The 15,854-nt window shown below is 39.5% G+C and overlaps 1 protein-coding gene across 2 annotated transcripts in view; it reads right to left on the bottom strand.

Moving 5' to 3' along the window:
- Positions 1–15,854, bottom strand: part of TTC27 (tetratricopeptide repeat domain 27) — a 97,506-nt gene that overhangs the window by 58,135 nt on the left and 23,517 nt on the right. For both annotated transcript variants that reach the window (XM_008162253.3, XM_054728214.1), the window contains exons 7-9: positions 13,406–13,539; positions 8,366–8,478; positions 7,252–7,318 (exon numbers count right to left, since the gene is read on the bottom strand). In XM_008162253.3, the coding sequence (XP_008160475.2) occupies positions 7,252–7,318; positions 8,366–8,478; positions 13,406–13,539 (314 nt within the window). The remainder of the gene's footprint in view (positions 1–7,251; positions 7,319–8,365; positions 8,479–13,405; positions 13,540–15,854) is intronic.

Raw genomic sequence — 15,854 nt, 5'->3', positions numbered from 1 at the left:
TGTTCCTCAAATTTTAAAGCAACTAAGAATAACCCAGATTGTTAAAACACAGCCTCGTTGGCCCCAACCCCCGAGATTCTGATTCTGGGGCTGAGGTGGAGCCAGAGAAATTCCATTTCTCACAAGTTCCCAGGTGACACTGAGGCCTCCAGTCCAAGGACCATATGCTGAGCGCTCTCTTACCTAATCCAGTGTCCTCCTAGGGCTGCTATCGGCAGTGTCGGTGCTCTAGTACTGCTCTCCAGTCTGCCATACCTATCCTTAGTCCATGTGAATTTTAAAGTCAGCTTGAGTTCCACAAAACCAAAACCAGCAACAACCAAAAAATCAAACTGCTGGAATTTTGTTAGGGGCTACGTTAATTATGTAGGTTAATTTTAGGAGACTTGAAATTTAAAATACTCAGTCTTCCATGAACACAGCACAGCACTTCAAGATATGCCACCTGAGCTGACTCTAGGACTCATACAAAAAAAGGAACAATGGTCATCTAACATCTGAGGAAACTGTTGACTGCTTGGAATGAAAAGGTCAATGGATACTGCTTTCCCTCACACTAAAAAGTGAATTTTAATATTATGGCACACTCTCTCTATATATAATACATATATATGCATTATTTTATTTAGCTAACAATTTCTGACTACATCCACACAACCCGCATTCCCAGAAAAGTGGCAAAGACAAGCTTGTAACACCATCAAAGAAGATCCAGAGTGTTGTTTCTATTAAAACCAAATTTCCTTTTCATTCTTATCACTGCACATTCCACATGATCTTCTTCCAGAGGTCACTGGGGTCCGGTGTGTGAAGACAGCAAGTCTGCCCCTTTGCACACAAGGAGCTCCCAGAGAGCGGCTTTTCCGCACATAAATCAAAGCTGACTCAGGGCTCTCCTTGTGGGTGCAAACTTGTAAGGCTGTTACATTAAAGCCAAATCGGATGATGCCCACCCAGGTCAAGCTAACCTTACAAAACATGGAACAAAGAAATACTATAAAAAGCAGAACCACTCCCCTCTAATGATCTACTTAAAAGCGCATTCATTGTTCAAATCAGTACCAAATGACAAGAACTTTAAATTCCAAATTTAGTCTGTAAATTATTCCCCATGAAGTGGAACAGCAGTCCAAATCCCCTATCTTTGTTCTGTAGACCATTTAAAATCCGTCTCAAATCTATTTTTCCCAAGACTCACTATTGCCCCAAACAAATCTTCCATCTCAGCTAAAGGAACCCAGTGCGGCTCACCCCTTCCCATGTCCTGTCTTTGCTCCTGCTATCACTCCATCTAAACCCCAACTGTCTTTCAAGGCCTGACTCAAATCCCTGCTTAGTGAACAAAGCCTTCTTTGACTGCTCTGTCCCCAATATGTTCTTTTCCGAGTGGTTAAGGGATTTATTTATCTGGGCTATCAATTTGTAGTTTAAACTGCCTGGTATTGCTAATTGCATTATCCTAAGTTTATCTGATCTTGGCTAAATTAAAAATTCTATGAAGGCAAGTCCTATGTTTTATACCTTCATTTCTCCCACCGTATCTAGTAGCATGCATGGCAAATCCGGAGATTCTGGATCTCCTGCTGGTACAATGCTTTCAAAGCTCTTTCCTGTCTGCAAATTTTCATGCAGAAGGCAGACACCAGAGAGATCAGCTGCTGGCCACTTGGCTACCTCAACAAGGCAGGTCTTCTGCGTTCTGGAGGCGCCAGTTCATCAGCACGACCAGAGGCACCCTTCACAATGCCATGAAAGCTGACCTATTTAAACATATATATTATTTCAAACTGAATTTTTTATCCTTCAACACCATGTTACTTCATAATGGCAAAAGGCCCGAGAGCTTTCGCTTCGATAATGGCCAAAAGCAGAAGCACGCAGCCATGAGTCTGACAAGACGCCTTAATATTAAATGTGTGCCATCTTTTAAGTCCTATATATTTCTCCTGTCTGGGGACCATAAGCCCCACTAACGGGTTTTCTTATATTATTGCTCTCCAATCATCACTGATTCTGCTTCTCACCAGCATGATGAAATACAATGAGATTCGCTTTAAAAGTATGTATGCAATGAAATGAGTACTGTTTAATCTTTTAAATGGTTTTTCAAATAACATTTAAATGATCTTGCTATTGCTAAAAAACATTTTAGATTTTTCTTTGTTATTTGATATATCAGAAGCTTAAAAGTGACTAAAATCTAAGTTATAAAGTATAGTAACATAAACACCTGTGAATATGCTCTGATATGTATGATAATTCCTAGAGAAAGCACAAAAATAATAAGTTATAGTTCAAAAGCCAACAGAGAAATAGAAGAGACTTATTTTTCCTTGTCTCTCTCTGCCTGAAAGTTATCTTAATTATTAGTTCTTGATGGGAAAATGAGGGAAAAATTAGCCTGATTTTGTCTTAAAAAAGGAGTATGCTTCATACTGAATGCGAAGACTGAGCAATTTCCTATTGAGAATTTGTTCTTCACCTTCTACATTCTTCCCACTTAACACATTAGGGAGTATGTTGTGCTGTCCTTCTGAAGCTGATGATGAGGACAAATCTACACTGAAACCAAAATCTGTGGTGATATACTAAACAATCTTACATATGACAGCTCTAAATAATATACATGCATTTCTGCCTTTAGGATATTCTTAGTGACTTTATTGAAATACTAGAGACCCGATGTATGAAGATTTGTGCAAGAATGGGCCTTCCTTCCCCTGGCTGCCCGGAGCGCCTTCGCTTTGGCCAGAGCCGCCTTTCTGCTCTGGTCTGGAGCCGCCTTTCCACCTTCCCACGCTGCCCAGAGGCCCGGAGCAGCTGAGGTGGTGCGAAATACCTGCGATGCAAGCATCCCACCCTGCCCCCAGCCACTTGGTGCCTGTGTATGCAAATTAACCCACCATCTTTGTTGGGTTAATTTGCATACTTACTCCTGGTTGGCTGGTGGGTGTCGCGAAGGTACGGTCAATTAGCATATTACTCTTTTATTAGGTAGGTAAGATAGATACGACATGAAAAAACCATGATTTAGGGTGTTTGACCTATTTTGACACCTATATATTTGTATATCATGAAATCAAGATATACAAAATTTCCATCAACCCAGAAAGTTCCTTACACCCTTCTGCAATCAATGTGACCTATGTTCTACCATTATGGTTTACTTTTGCCTATTTTAGAATTGCAATTGAATCAAATCATACAATCTAGTTCCTTTAACTCAAAATCATGTTTTTTCAGATGCACCCACACTGTTACATGTATTTGTACTTCATTTCTTTTTATTGCTGGGAATTATTTCTTTAGGTGAATATAAGCCTATTTATCATTCACTTACTGATGGATATCTGGGTTGTTTCCAGATTTAAGCTATTATGGATTGAATAGCTGTGAACATTGGTATGTAAGTCTAATAGTTAAATACCTAGGGGGGAATTGACTATATGAGAAAATGCCAAATTGTGTTCCAATGTGGTTGTACCATTTTACATTGCATTTGCAATGTATGAGAATTCCAACTATCCTACATAGTATTGTAAGTCTTTAAAGTGGTATCTTGTTGTGGTTTTAATATGCATTTTCCCAATTATTAATGCTATTAAGCCTTTTTCATGCTCTTATTGGTCATTCCTATATCTTTGGTGGAATGTCTGTTCAAATCATTTGTCCTATTATTTTTAATTGCCTTGTTTGTCCTATTATTATTAAGTTGGAAAGAGTATTTACTCTGGATACAGGTCCTTACAAGATATATGTACTGTGAACATTTTCTCCCAGTCTATGCCTTGTCTGTTCCTTTTCTTCATAATGTCCTTCAAAGAGCAGAAGGTTTTAATTTTAATGAAGTCCAATGTATCTTTTTATCCAATTTTTCTTTTATGGTTCATGCACTTAGTGTCCTAGTTAAAAATTGTTCATTACCCCAATATCACAACAATTTTACTTTAAGAAAACATGAGAAAATTGTTGTAATATTGGGGTCAATGATTTAGGTTAACGATTGTCTTTTACATATAAATTTCCTTTGTAATTTCTTCATTGATCTATGAACTAAGTATGTTGTTTAATTATTTGGACTCTAAATATTTTGAGATTTTACAGATATCTAATATTTATTTATGTCAAATTTAATTCTGTTCTATATAGAGAATATATTCCTTGTGATGTTTATTTTTATCCACTGAGACATGTTTTACTGGCCCCGCATATGGTCTTGCTGAACATACCATGTATACTTGCAAAGAAATATATTCAGATAACAACTGGCCCTCCATAACTAGGGGTTCCACATCTGTGGATTCAACCCATCATGAATTGAAAATATTCTTTAAAAAATGTTATGTTGTTGCTGACTTCTAACATGTAGTTAGGTCTATGAGGGTTGTATCTGTACTGAACATTTACAGACTTACTTTTCTTGTCATTATTCCCTAAACAATACTGTGTAACAACTACTTCCACAGCATTTATATTCTATCAGGTATTATAAGTAATCTGGAGATGATTTAAATTATACAAGAGGATGTGTGTAAGTTATATGAAAATACTATTTTATTTTATATAAAGGGCTTGAGCATCTGCAGATTTTGGTATCCATGGAGGACTCTGGAACCAATCCCTGGCAGACACCTAGGGATGACTGTATTATGAGTGCACTATTCTATAAATGCCAATTAGGTCAAGCTGACTAGTAGTACTGTCCAAATTATCTATGTATTTACTCACTGTCATTGTCTACTTGCTCAGTCAATTGCTGAGGATCATTATCAATAAATACCTATTAAATTTAAATACACAGAGTAACATTTTGGAAGACAAGCATGCAAACCACAAAGAAAATCAAAATTCTGAGCTATCCCACTTAATACAGAACATGTCATCATGTAATGCTAACACCAACTATCGAAAGTTATAGCACCTACCTTAAAAAATTAAAATTAAGAAATGAGTATGCTCTGGGGAAAAAATAGGTGATCATTTAAACCTGTAAAAGTGGTTACTTATAATCTGGAGATTTTATGTTCCTAAGTATTTATTAAATAGTTTTAAAATTAATAGCAGAAAGAGAAAATAAATAGATTGTAATGTGTAATTTCCAAAGATCTTTCTTTTTCCTTTTTCATTTCCAGTGACCTTGTGGTTTTGGGCAGAAAGTCAGAGGGCAGGCTGCCAATATCAATTCACACTTAAGCAAAACTTTTGCCAATTAAAACTGAAACACCTGTCTGGATTAACAAAATTGTTCTCATTTTCAACAATGAGAGGAAATTAAAAGCATTACTGAATGTAACTGACTTGGCTCATCTGAAAGGAAATAACGTAGATAACAGCTAATTTTAAATTATCAAGCCGATACGACATAAAGGCTCTCTAAAACAGATTGGGTTATTTTTACTATGACTCATTCAGTTTTCCGGAAACGTGCTGATATATCTCAGGAATAGCACTACATAATGACAACTAAAAAAAAAAATAAAGTATTCCTTTTAAGACAAGCTTCTGACACTGCTGAATTAAAACATTTTCCCAACACGTCTCACATATATTTCAACATGCTGCACCAACATGAAAACATTGGCAAAAACTTCTCCAAAAAAGAGATTACATTGTAATAAACTTTAGGACAGTTCATTAAAACTGAATGAAATCATTGTAATAAACTTTAGGACAGTTCATTAAAACTAAATGAAATTCAGGACCAATAAGCCATTCATTTGTTTATTCAATAAATATTTACCAAATGTCCAATAACCATGTCCTGTCCCTCCAATGTTTACAAAAGTGTCCGGTGGGAGTATTAAGACTTCTGCTGTACTTGCTCTTCTATCAGCAAAGGAGGACACCTACCTCATAATCTCAGTAGTTCACAACCCGCCCAGGCCGCCAACACTGCTACTGAGCAGGGTAATGGCTGCCCAGCAAGAAAGGGGATGCTACTTCTTTCCTCTCTGTCCCCTTCTCTTCCACATCTATGGCCAATTCCAAACAGGTCTTTCCCACTTAAAAATCCTATTCCTTTAGTCTGGCCGGTGTGGCTCAGCTGGTTGGGCATCGCCCCATGCACCAAAAGGTCGCCAGTTCCATTCCCTGTCAGGGTACATGCCTGGGTTTCAGGCTCCCCCACTTTAGCCCCAACCTGTATTTCATTCATTCTCTTACTCTGCATACAGTTATTTAGTAACAACTAAGAGTAAAGCCTTGAAGTGTTGTACCAGGCCTTTTAGAAGACCTAGAGAAGAACAGAAACCAGCCACTAAAACTGGGAGCTTACAGTCTTATGGGGAAGACAGATCATATACATAAGTAATTATAATGTAAGCCCAAAGATAATTCTTGCTCAAAGAGAAGCATAGACAAAAGTTCAAGAGTTCAGAAGTGGGATAGCACCTAAAAGAGTTCCCTCTTACCTCAAATACTCTTTTGGAGTTATAAATAATAGATTATAAATATTTATATAAAAATATAGTTATATAAGATATCAATGTCAATGGAACTCTTCATTAATACCAGGAGCCACTTCTTATTCACTATTATCCAGTTCAGTATCATGTACAAAGCAGGGATAAAAGGAAGTACTGATAGATGAAGGAAGAGTTGACAAGGGCTGATTTGGGTTTTTCTGCTGTATTCTGTGTACTTTCTTTGGGATTAAAAAAAGAATGAGGTGGTATAGAGCCCAAAGTACGTATGGGGCTCCTAAAAGCGCTCTTCACACTTAGTTCCTTGCCCTACTTCTTACCAATTAAAGATCTACCTGGGATTCACACTCTCATCTCTTTAGGCCTAGCACTAGGAAGTCCTGTGATCAAATAGCTTTCCTCCAAGAGGAAATCAGTCCTTGGGTCAGTTCTGATTTGGAAATGAAGCGTAGGAGGAGAGAGAGCAAAAAGTGTGTAAGTGTGTGTGTGTGTGTGTGTGTGTGTGTGTGTGTGTGTTACAGAACCCTTGAGGGAATAGTATAAAACATGAATTGAAGATCTTGACCTTCACTGCAAGCCAGGAATGATGAGTTAATGAGCATCAGTTCTCTTCAGAAGCACCTCACAATTTAGAGGAACAACAATGAACAAGAAATATTTGGTCACTGCCCTCAAAGCCATTTTAGTTTGGAAACTAAAATGATGAGTTTTTATTCCCTTAGTTTCCGTAAGTGGCAGTGTCCCAAGGTGAGCAATTTGAGGCAAGAATATACCAGAGGCACAACAATCTATAAGAAAAGAAAATGGAAAGAAGGAAGACATTACTCACCGATGTAAATGCCAGCAACTCCTCTTCAGTTAACTTATGCACTGGGTTATTCTTTTGCATATTTGTGCTTTAAATTAAAAAAAGATAAATTACTCCTAAAATGCATGTTGTGTCTAATGAAATATAATTTTTGAAAGACAAACTAAACTTATTTCATATATTTGAAAGCACATATTTTAATATTACTACATTACGTACAAATGTAGATATGAGTTTGCCAAAGATAAGTACAGAAAGTAGTAAAATACTGACAAAATGTGCTTAGTGTACTAAATGTCAACCTAATTTATTTTACTAGGAAAAAAGAAACTCGGGGAATGTCTACAAGATAAGTGGCTTTTAAGTTTCAAAAGTGTTAATATCATGAAAGCCACGCAAAACTGAGCAACTGTTCCAGATTGACCGAAACTAAGGAGATAACAGCTAACTGCAACGCACATCTAGACAGGCTCCTATGCCCCAGATGGGGTTCCTGGGACCCTGGCAAACTTGAATGGAATCTGAATATTAAAGGAGAGTAAGTATGAATGTTATTTTCCTGGTTTTGAGAACTGTATTGTGACAATGTACAAAAGTACGCTTGCTTGCAGGAATCACACACTAAAGTACTCCAGGTGATGAGAGCATCATGTTGGAAGATGATTCTCTTAAATTCTTTGCAATGTTTTGCCCTGGCAATTTTTTTCTAAATGTGAAATTACTTCAAAATAGAAAAAATATAAAAAGAAAAGAAAAAACTATTTCCACCACACACAAGGTTCTACAGTATTCAAAAATAAGTCTACCTTTTGAGATATAAATATCCCCAAAGTTCAAAATACTCATTCTCACCTATGCTAAATATTTTATTTAGAGTCTATTTCTAGCTAAAGCTAACCAAAGAAATTTTGCTTATGAAGGGAGGAGAAGGATGAGAATACCAACTCCCAGGAGATTCCTGAGGTCTCTAATCTCTAACCTTTTGATTGGTTACCCAACTATTCTGGATCTTGAGCAGCATTACAAGATTCCCTCTTCACCCAGAACTTTTGGGACCTCCTAAATAAAGATTTCCCCAACTCAAGAGAACCCACATGCAAGGTGCTCAATGTAGCCAAGCAAGTCATTAACTTACCAGATTCCAAGGATAACAGCCAGCTCTTCAGCACACAGGCTGGGCATCTGATACTGTTCACAATCTGCTAACTTTATCTCATTTAGAACAGTATCATCATTCAGCTCAAGATTCTGGTAGAATACAAAAGAAAATATTTAGACCAAAAATTAAATTTAATTCATTCAACAGACTGTATGCAATTTATTGCTAGGGAAGGATAAAATACCTTGTTTAAAATTATACAGTGTCTACCTATGGTTAATAGGCTTTCTCTTGAAACACTTATTTGAGGACAACTTACTGTGTAGAAATAGAGGACAGGCCACCTATACCTCAGGAATACATTGACAATATCAATAGAGAATAACAGTTATCATTGCTTGAGCCTCCTGTACTCTTCCTACTCTGCTTCTACACTATAAACAAAAACATCAACTCCCAACTCTATTTCTCAACAGGATCTGGAATAGCATAACAGTTTGAAAAGAATAAAATCTGAAGACCTAGAGGACTTGATAGAATACTTGATTTTAAGAATGACTACAAAGCCAAGACAGTGTGGTACTGGAATAAAGACAGACATATACCTGAATAAACAGAACAGAGTCTAAAATTTTAGCTCCAGGTGATTTAATCAAGAAAAGCCTTTTCAATAAATGACTCTGGAACAACTGGATATACATTTAGAAAAAAAAAAATGACCCTCACCTCTATCTCATACCCTATACAAAAATTAAACAAAAATTGATCACAGACCTTAAAGTAGAAGCTAACAGTAAAAAACTTCTAAAAGAAATCCTAGGAGAAAAGCTTTGCAACAACAGGGTAGGCAGACATAAAAAAAAACCTGAACTATCAGAGAAAAAGTATGTTGGATATCATCAAATTAACAACTTTTGCTCTTTGAAAACATTGTTAAGAAAATGAAAAGCCAAGCCACAGACTCAGAGAATATATTCACAAAGAAATATCTGAAAAGGAGCTTGTGTGTAGAATATGGAGAAGTCTTACAACCCAGAAATAAGATAACCCGATATAAAAATGGACAAAAGATTTGTATAAATGCTTCATAAGAGAAGATATACCAATAGCCAGTAAGCACACAAGAATATCCTGAACAAAGTAGTCAACATGGAAATACTAATTAAAATCAGAATGAACTACTAGTACACACATATTAGAATGAATAAAATTTAAAAGACTGACAATTCTAAATGTCGACAAAGGTCTAGAACTTTCTTAAAATGGTACCACCACCGAAAACAGTTTGCCAATTTCTTAAAACAAACATGCATTTACCATGTGAACTATCCATTCCGCTCCTAAATAGTTCCCCATGAGAAATGAAAACATATGTTCTCACAAACACATGCAATTAAATGTTAACAGCAATTTTATCTGTAATAGCTCCAAACTGGAAACAATTCAAATGTCTCTCAACAGGTAATATTTTTAAATACACATATATCCATCAATGCAATTCTAATCAGCAATAAGAGAAACTAATGACACACACAATCACATAGATAAATTTCAACAACATCATGCTAACAAGTGACCAAATACAAAAGAGTACATACTGTATGATTCCATATGAAATTCTAGAAAAGCCAAACTATCTGTAGTCACTGAAGACAGATCAATGATTGTTTAGGGGCAGAGTATGGGGGATTAACTGAAAAGGGCATGATAAAACTTTTAGGGTGGTGAAACATATCTTGACTGTAATGGTTGTGTGTGTGTGTGTGTGTGGGTATCTATGATAATAAAGCATAATATGCTAATTAGACCGGATGTCCTTCCGGACAAAGTCACAGCGGCGGGGGCCAAGGCAGAGGCCCAGCCGCCGCCGTGGCGCCATCGGGCCTTTAGTGAATTTAAGAGAATCATCGGGCCTGTATTTACACACATATATACAGTTATAAATATACATACTAGTGACCCAGTGCACGAATTTATGCACATTGAAAGGAAATTAATTAGAAGGTGGCTGACGGGATGGGACTGGGCGAAATGAGCTGGACACGCCCTGGAGCCAACCTCTTGCAGTCCCTCCAGGCTGGCAGCACATGGGGCGACGCCGCGGCTCAAAGGGCGTCTGTGGAGTAAGCGGGATCCCTCCGGCAGGTAGGGTCCCTCAGCCTGGCCTGTGGGGATGGAGCCGAAACCCACTCTCTGACATCCCCCAAAGGGTCCCAGAGTACGAGAGGGCACTCTGCAAAGTTGCTGTCGAACAGGGTGTGGAATGCAAATGCAAGTGTGCAAAACCAGATTTGGGACCGACAGTGCCCCAGCAACAACATAACCCATGGCTAAAGGCGGAATTGCGTGGCCCTGCAAGGAATCGGGCTCCCTCCTCTCTGGTTCCAGGGTGTGTCACCCGAGAACCACTGCTGTCAAGTCACCGCAGCTCAGCAGCTCCTACATTGAGAGTCTGCCCCCTGGTGGTCACTGCACATCATACCTACTGGCCAGTAGCTTAGCCTTTTATATGTATAGAAGATATATTTGTCAAATCCCATCAAACTATACAATTAAAATGGGTTAATTTTTATTATGTCAGTAATATTTCAATATAATTGTTTTTTAATTAATTATCAAAAAATAGTAAAATCACAATGTGATACACACATTCAGAAGAACAGCAAAAATTACCAAGCATTGGTAAGGATGTAGAGCAACTGGTGCCTTGAAACTTTGAGGGTGGGAATATAAAATGATACCATTTTGGAAAACAATTTGGCAGTTTTTCATCAAGTTAAAAATATACTTACCACATAACCTAGTCATTCCATTCCTAGATATTTACCCATGAGAATTAAAAAGATATGTTCACACAAAGACTTACACACAAATCTTCCAAGCAGTTTTATTCCTTATAGCCAAAAACTAAAAACAGCTCAATGGTCCACCAACAAGGGAATGGATAAGCACATTGTGCTATCAACTGAGCAATAAACAGGAGCTAACCGCTGCTATCAAAATATCAATGACTCTCAAACATTATACTAAGTGAAAGAAACCAGACACAAGAGCCATACTGAATGATTCTATTTATTTGAAATTCTAGAAAAACAGCTCTAGTCTATGACAGAAAACAGATCAGTGGGAGGGAAAGGGATTTTAGGAATATGTGTGTACTTTCTGGAATGATGGAAATGGTTCTATATTTTGATTACGGTGGTGGTTACATGTGTCTCTATTTATCAGAACTCACCAAAACTGTACATTTAAAATAGGTATATATTACCTTACATAAATATTTCCTCAACAAATTTGATTCAAATTGTTTTTCTAATCCTACATAATAAAAAGCTAATATGCAAATAGACCAAACAGCGGAACAACCAAATAACCGGTCCCTATGATGTGCACTGACCACCAGGGAGCGTGTGCGGAACATGGCAGGCGTTGACCACAGCAGGATGGTGGAGCAGGTGAGCCGGGGCGCCAGACCAAGATGGGGTGCCGGTCGCTGTCATCAGGGCGAGGCTCTGGTGGTTACTGAAAATTCTTTGCTCCCACATGCTGCAGTCCAGCCCAGCACTCGCACCTGCTGCCAGTGCCGACCCTGCTCACATCCGCTGCTGGTGCTGGAGCTGCTGCTCACACCCACTGCCAATGCCGGCCCCACTCACACCCGCAGCCGGCACCAAAGCTGCCACTCGCACCCGCTGCCAGTGCCCGGCGCTGGTCCCAATCACTCAGCTCTATCAGCAGGTGTGAGCAGCGGCTGCCAGCCCTGATCACCCCTGAGGGCTTCTCCACCTCCCCCTGCTCCTGAGGAGCAATCGGGCACCAGCCGCTGACAGTGCTGGCCCCACTCACACCTGCTGCTGATGCCAGCCCCAATCACTTGATGCGTAAGCAGGTGCGAGCAGGGCCGGTGCCGTCAGCACGTGGGAGCAGCGGCAGCGGGAGCAGGGCTGCTGGCAGACAGGGGACCGGGGGCCGCAGTGGAGGGGCCAGGTGGGGGCGCGAAGGATGGGCTGAGACCCGCCCTTGTGCCTACCACAGCCTCGTGGCCCACAGTTCCTTTCAAGGTGCACAAATTCGTGCACTGGGCCCCTAGTAACTCAATAAAAGTAGCTAAAACTAGGAAGAGTTTAGGAGTTCAGTAGAGCTGGGCAGAACCCCACAGAAAGCTGAAAACTATCTGTGAGTAGGTCAACCTCTTAACTGGTAATCTCTTAATTAGTAAACAGTCCTCTGCCCCACATCACAGCCCAAAAAAAACAGCTTTCCTTGTTTATCCTCAGGTTCATCCTAACTATAGGCCCAGCTCTATCTACAAGATTTCAAGAAACAGTACTGCACCTTCAGGAACCATTGATGAGAGAAACACAGAAATTGGGCTGCTGCTTAGTTTCCACGGAAACAATGCCTCTTCCTCAGGACTAGCACCCTTCAAAGGGCAGGCTGGCAGATGCACAGCACACCCTGGTGGCCATCCATTTTCAAAACAGGCCTTTCATAATTTTTAAAAGGGAGCTACATATGTAAGTTTTAAGTTTTCTAAATGCCACACTTAAGGGATTAAGCAAAGAAAAAAAGAAAGACTCATGGACATAAACAACAGTATGATGGTTACCAGAAAGAAAGGGAAGTGGGGGAAGTGGAGGAGGGTACAAGGGGGATAAATGGTGATGGAAGGAGACCTGACTTATTGTGTTGGTTAACACAATACAATATACAGATGATGTATGGTAGAATTGTATACCTGACACCTATATAATTTTATTAACCAGTGGTCACCGCAATAAATTCAAGGAAAAAACTTTAGCACAACCAGCGTGGCTCTGTGGTTGAGCATCGACCTATGAACCAGGAAGTCACGGTTTGAATCCCGATCAGGGCACATGCCCCGGTTGCATGCTCCATTCCCAGTGTGGGGCTTGCAGGAGGCAGCCAATCAATGATTCTCTCTCATTGATGTTTCTGTCTCTCCATCCTTCTCCCTTCCTCTCTCTCTAAAAATCAATAAAATACATATATACATATATATGTTTGTGTGTGTATACTTTTAAAATATATTCAATAACTCAGGATCCTCCTCACCTTGGTTAAATGTTCCTGAGGAGTCGGGGCTGGACTGAATTCACCATTTGAAAATGCATCTCCTTCCCTTCTTACATCTAGAACAAGCTGAGCCACATAATTTTCCTGGAACCGTGTCCTTTTGCCCAAAGCACCTGAAAAAAATATAAAATTATATTCATTGATTTGTTGATCAGACCTACTGTTCAATCATAAAGAGCAATTTTCAGAGTGCTTTAGAGTTTATAAAGTGTTTCTCCATTTCACAAAGAGAAACCTGAGTTTCAGTGATGATTTTAAATGACTTACAAATTTATAAAGCCAATAAGCCATGGGGCCAGAATTCAATCCCAGGATTTCTGCCAATAGATTCCACATCACACTATCTACATCCTCAAAAGAGTAACTCATTAAGTGCTGTAAGGAAAAGAAATATTACCATCTCCATATGACAGATGAAAACATGGAGGTTCTGCCCTAACTGGTTTGGCTCAGTGGATAGAGCATCAGCCTGCAGACTGAAGGGTCCCAGGTTCGATTCTGGTCAAGGGCATGTACCTTGGTTGCAGGCACATCCCCAGTAGGGAGTATGTAGGAGGCAGCTAAATCGGTGTTTCTCTCTCATCGATGTTCCTAACTCTCTATCCCTCTCCCTCTCCCTTCCTCTCTGTCAAAAAAGAAAAAGAAAAACATGGAGATTCTGAGATACAGTCACTTGCTCAAGATGAGGGGGCTTTTCAGTATCAGAGCCAGAGCTTAAAGCCAGGTTTTCAGGTTCTAAATCCCAGTCTTTCTAGCTGGCTTCAGGTGACATCAAACCTTTTTTCATTTTGTAACTGAACTAACTTGCTGCAGAATAGCTTTAAGAGAAGCAAAAGTGCTCACATCCATTTTCTGGTAAGAGTCAGATTACCAAGATCCTTGATAACAAAGGCCAGTCTAAGAAGTCTGGACTTTATCCTGCTATGAGTCTGGCTCTAAGTTATATATCAACCTTTTAAACATGTTACACTAAAAACAGCTACTGAGATGGTCTAACACAGCTTATAATTTTTATAGTAAGGTTATAGCTGAATAGAAAAAATAATGTGAATCTCCTTTTATATTTATGAGTATCACATTTGTATTTTTAAGTTCTTTATTCTTAACTTGGAAAAAATTGTGAACACTAGGCAGTAAATATATCAACAGTTAAAGTTGACCATAAATGGCACTATGCTATTAATTTTTCAAGCAATGCAAAAAAAAATCCCCTAAATCCACAATATTCAAAATCATAATCTCTGAAAATAACCTCACAAGTTTTATTACATACTAGAGGCCCAGTGCATGACTGAATTGTATACCTGCATGATTGAATTGTAGGGTCCCCTACACGCTTTCGCTTTTCGCGGTGGAGCTGGGTGCCTGTCCGCTGGTGGACCAGGCCTTTTAGAAGCCTCCGGCTTGGCGGAGGCTTCTGAATGGCCTGGTGCCGGAGCAGACAGGCACCCAGCTCCCCCACTTTTGATGGTCCATGGCCGCTGAGGGGGGCTACCCTGCTGTTGAGAGGCGCAGGGGGCAGGACTCCCGCCCCCTGCGCCTCTCAATGGCCGCTGAGGGGGGCTGCCGGGGACACCTGGCTACCCTGCCTTTGAGAGGCGCAGCTGGGTGTCCGCGGCACGCCCCCTGCGCCTCTCAACAGCAGGGTAGCCCCCATCAGTGGCAGCAGATCCGTGCCTCTCAATGGCCGGATAGGCCACCCCGAGTCCCGCCCCCCAGCCTCCCGCCACACAATCGTGGGCATAGCGGAGTGATGGTAATTTACATGTTACTCTATTATTAGATAGGATAACTATGTTTCCAAATACAGACAAGACTTCAACTTGCACACGGCCATTGTTCCAAAAATTGTAAGATGGTATTTAATAATTTTCCCTACATAAACAGTAATAAAAGATGGCTAGGATCCTAGGCAGACCACAAAGTCATATTTAACTCATAATATTCCTGAAGGATTTTATTATTCAGCTCAATAATATAGAATTTGGAAGGTAAGAATGGACCTTAGAGATAATCTAGACCCAGCCATAGTTATGGAAGACATAACAAATTCAATCATTTCAATACTCACAGATTGGGAGTCACAGTCAGGTATGCTGAGCCCATGTGCAACAGGTATAAACAGTGTGATCAAGTGATGATGTCTGACTTTCATTAATGTGTTCAATACTGAATGCCAATTATATTTTGTGAGACACTAGGGACTGAGTGATACATAAAAAGAAACCAATGTTTCTTATTTGGTATTCAGAAGAAACACAGAGGTTTTAGGAGAAATTCTGTAATTTGCTTGTTCACTCAGCAAATGTTTATTGAGTGCCTACTCTATGCCAGATAGTGTTGTAAGGCACTGAATAAACATCTAAACAGTCAAAAATTTGGTCTTAAGGAATACAAAAAAAGCAGGATAGAAGCCATAGATGGGATT

Source organism: Eptesicus fuscus, chromosome 16 (assembly GCF_027574615.1).
Source record: "Eptesicus fuscus isolate TK198812 chromosome 16, DD_ASM_mEF_20220401, whole genome shotgun sequence".
NCBI lineage: Eukaryota > Metazoa > Chordata > Mammalia > Chiroptera > Vespertilionidae > Eptesicus > Eptesicus fuscus.
Note: the sequence above shows the minus strand (reverse complement) of the source record. Positions and strands in the feature narration are given on the sequence as shown.